General features: G+C 39.7%; 1 protein-coding gene across 1 annotated transcript; it reads left to right on the top strand.

Moving 5' to 3' along the window:
* Positions 1-1,940: 1,940 nt before the first annotated feature.
* Positions 1,941-8,218, top strand: Srrm1 (Serine-arginine repetitive matrix 1). Its single transcript, XM_028318479.1, has 8 exons — positions 1,941-2,234; positions 3,029-3,118; positions 3,374-3,496; positions 4,414-4,587; positions 4,667-4,803; positions 5,799-5,944; positions 7,059-7,227; positions 8,107-8,218. Exons 1-8 carry the CDS (start codon positions 2,217-2,219, stop codon positions 8,201-8,203), a joined length of 954 nt encoding a protein of 317 aa, XP_028174280.1. The 5' UTR covers positions 1,941-2,216; the 3' UTR covers positions 8,204-8,218.
* Positions 8,219-8,424: the final 206 nt, after the last annotated feature.

The raw sequence follows: 8,424 nt of genomic DNA on the forward strand, positions 1-8,424 counted from the left end.
AGATTTAAATAAGGAGATAGCAATACTACAGTCCACACTAAAAGAGAGGTCGGCCCACAGAGAGCGAGATAGAGATAAGTAGGTATTTGACTCAAGTTTTTGTTCCAAGTCTGGCCCCCATTTTTATCTTTAGCTTCATGTCGCCACCATGAAGCTAAAGATAAAAATGGAGGGCAGAGTTGGAACAAAAACTACCTGAATGTCTCCAACTTCCTCATTGGCCCTAGAGCAATTCCAAGTATACCATCAATAAAAGCCTAATTAGAGTCATCAAACCTCTCAGTCATTCAATTAGAGCCATTAGAACTTCATAACTATGAGTTGTTTTCTATGTGTNTTTAATTTATGAGATATAATACATTATCGTAGCATAAATATTTACGAAGATACAGATGTGTCAGCTGGAGACACGTGTCCTCAGCTTACACATAGAAAACAACTCATAGTTATGAAGTTCTAATGGCTCTAATTGAATGACTGAGAGGTTTGATGACTCTAATTAGGCTTTTATTGATGGTATACTTGGAATTGCTCTAGGGCCAAGCCAATGAGGAAGTTGGAGACATTCAGGTACAAAAACTTGAGTCAAATAAATAAGACGTCTAAAAAGCGCTATAGATGACCCACGCTGAACTGTCCCACCAAACTCAATGACAGGGGGGCGCTACCATCGTTCAACTATATGGTTTCCAACATGGCAAAAATCGGAACCAGCGATCCGGTATTGACGGTGGCGCCCCACTGTCAATGTCATGCATAGGACAGTTCAGTATTTTGGAACTATATCTATCGTCATTGGTTAAAATCTACAGCGCTTGGCAAACCACTGTTTTTGACATTCGTAAATAGGTATATAGCCCGACCAGGAACATAAAAACCCTCGCCATGTTGCGGAAAACTAATGGTACTAATTTCTTTTAATGGCAACAGTAACTGAAAACTTCATAGACATGTCATCTTGCATGTCAGTCTATTGCTGTCAAAGTGTAAACAAACTTTATTTTAAATGTGTGCAATTGATTTTGTGAATTAAATTGCTAAAATCTTTTTATAGTCGTGAAAGAAAAGTGGTTTACAATGTGTTAAAGTATTGGTCGAAGAGAAATACTAAGGGTTCGGACAATATTTTCATTGAATAATGTTTCCGACAAAGGTTGTCAAATTGACTGACATGTTTATCGTATAGTACAGTCCACTACGCTGTGGTTTGTTTCAACTACACATTTTAATTTTTTTTGTCACTTTCGTGTTGAATTTTATGGAATTGGGAAAGAAGTACCGAGTTTGAAGCGTTCATGAGCAGACATTGCAGTTGAATATTCAAGTTCTGAATTTGATCATTGATGAATAATATAATAAATCCTACCAGCTCGATTGATGGTTTCATTTAATTTATTTAAACCAGGTTACCTATAATAATATTTTTTCGTTAATGTATGAAAATATCAAATTAGCCCGTAATCCTGAATCCTGATACATAAAGTTAGTCTATTAATTTAACACAGGTACAACTGTACTCAGTGTTGCACTATCAAATGCAATTGACGCGCCTCTATGCCAGGGTTTTTATGTTCCTGGTCAGGCTATAGTTCCAAAATACTGGACTGTCCTGTCGATGACATTGACAGTGGGGCGCCACCGTCAATACCGGATCGCTGGTTCAGATTTTTGCCATGTTGGAAACCATATAGTTGAACGATGGTAGCGCCCCCCTGTCATTGAGTTTTGCGGGACAGTTCAGCGTGGGTCATCTATATTCATGCCGTGAAACACCATCTATCAACACAATATCTAGTTTGTTGTTAAAAAAGTTTTAAAATTAAAAAAATAAGTTGTCGGTAAAGTCGAATATTTTTTTTATTCGATTTAAAATAATAGTCGTTTGAATGAATGTTGCAACACCACTGGCCAGCAATTTTTTTTTTAATACGAAAACGAAACGAAACGAATCATTCATTTCCAAAATGGCTGTCGATCACATTGATGTGGTGGTTCTTTTTGTGTGAATTATTGTATTTTTACGCTATGGAAATGTAATTTCTTGAGTGTTGACGTGCTTTTACTATAGTGCAAAGCAGTTACGGACTATATATAATTTCAAGTGAATATAGTTTCGTTTGCGTTGAAGGTTCGGCGTCATAACGCTTGGCGGGGGCTAACCCTAGCCATTTTGTCGTAAGGATTATACCTATTGATTTTTCTGGCAATCTAACAAGATGATGATGATGTACACGGTGAGTTATTATTACAGTATATAGCCTACAGATAAATGTGACGAGATGCTCGAGGTTTGTGCACACAACCCACGCCCCCGATATCAGTTTCCATGTGCGATTTCTTTGGCTTCACATCCAATTTTACGCAATAAATAGTATTTTCGGATACATAATTTTCAATATAAAGATATAGAAATAGTTTGAATGATCCCGAACATCAACTAAGCTGTAGGATTAAGCTGCAGGTATTATTTCTTAGCGACCTTTACCTGTTTCATTAAGAATGATAGTTGTCATAAAAAAATGTTAATTTTTCATCGTTTTAGAAACTTCTGTTGTGTTCTTACTTTTTAACTGACATGGCTTTGATTCGTAAGAGTTACTGGGTATACTAACAATAATTGCTTGGTACAATTTAATATCTTTGCATGTCTGTGATAGCAGCAGAAGAATGGATTCATTCAAAGACCATACACAGATTTTGATAGTTGACAACTATTTGACTAGAGTAAGGCAGCTGTTCCTCAATGGTTATTTAAATATTGCAGTAAATAGTTTTGCAGTTGCGAGTAAACATTGTAATGTGAACATGCCATTTTCATTTTCATGGTATTGTTCTTGAGTTAACATTTTTGTGTAAGTATGACATTCTGCAATTGTAATTTTACATGTGTGGTATTTTAGGGTAATAATCACTGTAAAATACCACATGGTCAACTTTTTGTTATTATTGAATGCTGTTATCCCACATTTAAAAGTTCCGAGTGTAGGAAATTATTACGTCATTTTCTAATGCTGTTGGGTGTTTATAGGGCACGAGCACTGAGCAGGACACCCGCTTCAGCGACAAGGAGAAGAAGCTCATGAAACAAATGAAGTTCGGCGATTGTTTGACACAGCAGGTTTGTTTGATATGTTTACTAAGATTTGCTCATAAGTTGTAGATATTATAAGAGTTTAATATACTTTTAGTAGTTAAACACATGAATGTGTGCAAATAAAAGTAGAATTTTATTTTTGTATAGGTATTGTATACTGAGGCTTGTGTACATAACATCACTATCTCAGTCAGTGCCATTACTGCTACACAATATTGGTATTAGTAGAGATTGTAGCAGGTAATGTTCTTGATAATAATAATACCAAAAATTCTCCAGGTGGACATGTCGAAGGTAAAGCTGGATGTGCTGAAGCCGTGGATCACACAGAAGATAACAGAAATCCTGAAGATGGAAGACGACGTGGTCATCGACTACGTCAACAATCAACTTGAGGAAAAGGTGGTTAATCTATTTCATTATTTTATTCGTTACATATTAATGCGAGAATGTAATCATTGCAGTTTCTTTTCTTTCGTATCAGTATTTAAATTAAACAATCTGTGTGTACTGCTATTCTTTGTACAAAAGAAACTGCAATTGAAGTATGGTGTCATATGTATATTGATTGCGTATGGATATTTCTATGGTCCCCACCGGTTAGCGCGCCGTCGCTGCCCCCGCCCGCCGCCGCCGACCGCAGCCGCCGCCCGCCGGCTCCACTCTTTCGGAGGCCTTAGCATTCTAAATCGGTATTTACGGGGAAATTAAATACTTACAATGCTAACTCATGTTCAGAGAATATGCGCTGTGGAGTTCCCTAGCTTATCAAAAGTTTAAATAAAGTGATCTCTTTCGAAGCCGTCAAGAGATTGATCTGACTCGAGGTAGGGAAGTTCCCGTTGTTAGGCTTGCGTTCAGCATAATGTGGTTGTGTTCGCAAAACCCTTACAGATGCAAGAGATTGAAGAGTGATCTGCGAATGTCGTGCCTAGACTCCGGCGTCGCCGCGCCGCCGCCGCCGCCCCGCCGCCGCCGCGCCGCCGCCGCCGCCGCCGCGCCCGCCACACGAAGACTAATCACACGTTGACAAACTGTACCTACATTATCTACGCTTCCCTACCAGAGTCATTTCAGTGCAATTTGATCTCATTCACGACTAAACGATAGATCGCGTGGCGCTCTTGACGGCTTTTCACATAAAATATTTTTAATTTTCCATATAAAAATCAACTGGCACCTAACTCACATGATAAACGTTAACGAATCAGCAGTTACTTATATCAAAGAGTTACGATTAGGGTGTAAAAATTTAGAGCTAGGCGTGATTAATAATGAGACCTTTTTTTCTTTCCCGATCCCGTAACCTCGGCTCCTAGTTCCCTTGTCCCAAGAAAATGCAGATCAATCTGACTGGATTTTTGAACGGGAAGAACGCTCGTCTGTTCATGGGGGAACTGTGGGAGCTTTTACTTAGCGCTCAAGCGAGCGAGAATGGGATACCGGAGTCGTTTACGCAGCAGAAAAAGGAAGAGATAAAAAAGCGTATGGTGGTGAGTATCGCTCCTAGATATGAAATTATTGTTCTGAATTGTTCTGGCATGGTGTTAATGTTTTTTTTTATTATCGTAGGAAGAACAAAAGGACAAGGATAGCAAGGACAAAGACAAGGAACGCCGCCGGACGCGCTCGCGGTCCCGGTCGCGGCGTCGCTCGCGAGACCGTCGTCGCTCGCGCTCGAGGTCACGCGACCGTTCCACAGACAGAAAGTGAGTATTTGTTTAGAACTAAAGTCATCGTATTGTGTAACACCTATCGTTTAAATGGTTGCGCACGACTTTACTAACGTTCGATTACATAATTACAAGTAGATTCATAAACTGAGGGCTTAGTGTGTGTTTGCATCATTCAAACGTGACGACGTTTGAATGATGCAAACTAGCGAGCGCCTCAAAAAATCTATGAAGATTTTAGTTCTTGAAAGTATCCGCTAAGAGTAGGCGCACACCGTTGATTTTTAGTTGGCCGATAGTTGTGCCCGATTTTAAATTGTATGAAGAATCGGCCAAATCGAATCGGCGTAGTGTGTGCACTCCCATACATGCCCATACTGATCAACTGCCCGATTAAACTATCGGCCGACGAAAATTCAACGGTGTGCGCCTACTCTAAGGGCGCTGTACACACGGCCAGTGTTATCTATCTATTTCCGTTTTTGCTCTCGCTGTCATCAAATGGTGTTTCTTTGCGATAGAACGAGACGACATGACCGGCAATGGGTAGCTAACACTGTTGCCGATAGTACAATCCATCATACATTTAGGCTGAGCTGCACCACCTAACTTTAACGGTAATTTTGACGATAACCGGTGCTTTTTGTATGGAATTTGACAGATTTTTGACGTTTGTCAAAGTTAAAGTATGATGGTGCAACCCAGCCTTAATGCCATTATTTTACGCCGTCACTAGTGAAGACGTTTGATGTCAACTCGCACTAAGTCCCCAGTGGGTCTAGACAAAGTGCCATTATAATCGCAAACCAGTCGAAAAGTGGTCGAAAAGCCCCTTTTTTGTATGGAATTTGACGGATTCGATTTTCGATTCGATCAAAAAGTGCGTTTTGTCTAGGGGGGCTGTTCTATGTCTACTGTAATTACACATTTAAAATGATAAACTTATAATATTTTATAAGCTTATGATTGGATTATTGTCACCATTGCTAGCAAAAGATCTCGACTAAATAATATAATTCAATATCTTTCAGACATCGCAGCGGGGGATCGCCACGCCGGTCGCGGAGGCGCAGCCGCGACAAGGGCAGCCCCAGCCGCGACAAGAGCAGCCGCGACAACACCAGCCCGCCGAAGACCGCTGCCGCTGTAGATGAAATCAAAGTGCCAGAAGCAAAAGGTACTACTTACTATCGTAAAACTTCAGAATACTACACTCGGCATCAAATAAATCGCACCTCCCGCGACAAGCACTTATCAAACGTATGCATCCCCACTTCCCACCAACGTTGGTACCATTTGAAAGCCTAGTTCTAAACTTCGTTTCATTATAGGAAAGGGTTTTACCCCAAAAATGTGTCTTTACAAGGATCCAGAGTCACTTCTTCAAAAAATAGGTAGTTACGCTATAGCCATTTTTTATGACTATAAAACTGTCAAGTTGGGATTAATCGCTATCCATCTGTTAAAGAGGACACGTGAGATCTTTATTTGGTTTTATAACCATAAAAATTGGTCTAATTGATCCCACAGCCAAAGTGAGGTCTATTTTCAAGTCACATTTATGGTATATGTTAATCATTTATTTAGAAATGAAATGTATTTTTCTTTAAGGATATTTATTGGGCTTTCAAATAACACCAATATTGTTGGGGTACCATGATTGTGTCAGAAGAAAATCTTTAAAGTTCGCGTCGCGGAAGGTGCGGTTTATTTGATGTTGAGTGTATTTTTAGCAAAGTCCGGTCGCCGAGCAGATAGAATTTCGTCCAATGACCCCAAGCTACCCATCCTTACCGCTCGCGTGTAATCATATTGCTGTCGCGCTCGCACTCACTGCGGCCGCCCGTCGCACAGTCGCGACGGCAATATAATTACGTGCGAGTGATAAGGATGGGTAACTTGGGGTCATTGGACGAAATTCTATCTGCTCGGCGGCCGGACTTTAGTAAAATTAGTAAAAATTGTAAATTCTATCACTTCCCATTTGATGGATGTCGTAAATAAATTAATTAAATTCACCCGTACAGCTGTTTGACATCTTCGATTATTAATTATTATTGTTTGCTACGTATGATAGTAACACTGTTTCCTATGCTACGAGACGTGCGCTGCGCATCTTTATGGATGGGATATTTTTTTTGATAATGTTAGATTTGAAGGATTCTTTTTTCATAGATTTGTCTGATTTCAAATGATCCAGCTAAAAGGAAAAGACTGTTTGTACCCTATGTATTATGTATACCTTGCATTTTATGCAATAACTTTTCAATTGCTTTTTTCTTCACAAACAGAAAACGGGAAGTCTCCAGAGGTGAAGGAAGAAGTGGCGAAAGAAGAAGTCAATCAAAACTCCACCACTACTGACCCCGCCCCCGCCGAGAAGGAAACCGAAAAGGATGAGGATAAGAAAGACAAACCCGCTGAAGATGGAAAGAAATCTAGATCAGCATCACCCGCTAAGTTAGTACATTTTACTATTGCATTGCAGCGAATATTGCATATGCCCTCAAAAAGAACATCCGCAAAAAGTATCAATAACCAGGCCTGGCTCACTCCGCGCGGTACATCCGATAATTACCTACAGCGAAGCGCCCCGCCGGCGGGTATTATATCAGTCGAGTGTCACGCGCGCGCCGGTCAGGACGCTGGCGTGCGTTGTAGTATGTACCTAATTCTATGATCGAAGTATTATTTAAAAATGGACATAAAGAGAAAGAAATATTGTGCGGCGTTCGGGTGTTTAAATTCGAAATGAAATCTACCGGATTTATCTTTTTTTTTCGCTTCCCAAAGACGCTGAAAGGTATGTTGGCCATGTAGGTAATCAATAATTCTTAGGATAGTATAGGAACCTAACCTACTATGACTACTGCTCAGAATGCGTTCGTTCGTTTCAGCCAAATGACGTCCACTGCTGGACAAAGGCCTCTCCCAAGGTTTTCCATAATGAATGCATACTTACCTACATACGTTTACAAATAAGTAGATTAATTATTTTTTCACTAGACAGCAACCCTAACAGCGTAAGAAGAGTTCAGAGGCACGCGATAGAAAGAGACAAAACTTGTAGGTGAATAAAATTGTAGGTACGTAGTGCTGTGTGAGCTGAATTCCATTGTATCGCGTCGTAGCAAGACTCTCATTTATTTAAATCGTCTTGCGGAGTAATCCTTCTGTACCTGTACTATTACTTATTCTGTGCAATAACTCTTGATAAAATAAATAAAGTAGATATTTAACCCATAGTACAAGCTTTGTTTAGTTTGGGACTAGAGGCGCAGTGTAAAATGTCCAAGGATATATTTATTCTTGCAATGCTGATGTTTTATTTTGTTATAGGTCTGCTACAGGCGAAAAACCGGCGGAAGAGAAACCGGCAGAAAAGCCACGGCACACCTCAAGCGACAGACGATCTTCATCAGTTTCGTCGCGTTAGTATTTACATTTTATAATTTTATTCATTAATCTTGTGAATGAGCGAATACACATAATGTCAAAAACCGGAACTAATAATCCAGTATAGATAGTAGCGCCCTCCTGGCAATGTCATAGCTGGGACGGTTCATTGCTGGACATCTATAATAATTTGATATAATTTGAATAATAATTTGTTTAGTTTACTGTGTACTGAATTTATATTATGTATCTTTATTTTTT

The sequence above is a fragment of the Ostrinia furnacalis genome, unplaced genomic scaffold (genome assembly GCF_004193835.3).
Source record: "Ostrinia furnacalis isolate ACB-3 unplaced genomic scaffold, ASM419383v2 OfSCF6912, whole genome shotgun sequence".
Lineage (NCBI taxonomy): Eukaryota > Metazoa > Arthropoda > Insecta > Lepidoptera > Crambidae > Ostrinia > Ostrinia furnacalis.

Coding starts and splice junctions, on each gene's coding strand:
- Srrm1 (XM_028318479.1), top strand. Junction 3,497..4,413: donor ACAATCAACTTGAGGAAAAG/GTGGTTAATCTA, acceptor CTCGGCTCCTAG/TTCCCTTGTCCCAAGAAAAT. Junction 4,804..5,798: donor GACCGTTCCACAGACAGAAA/GTGAGTATTTGT, acceptor AATATCTTTCAG/ACATCGCAGCGGGGGATCGC.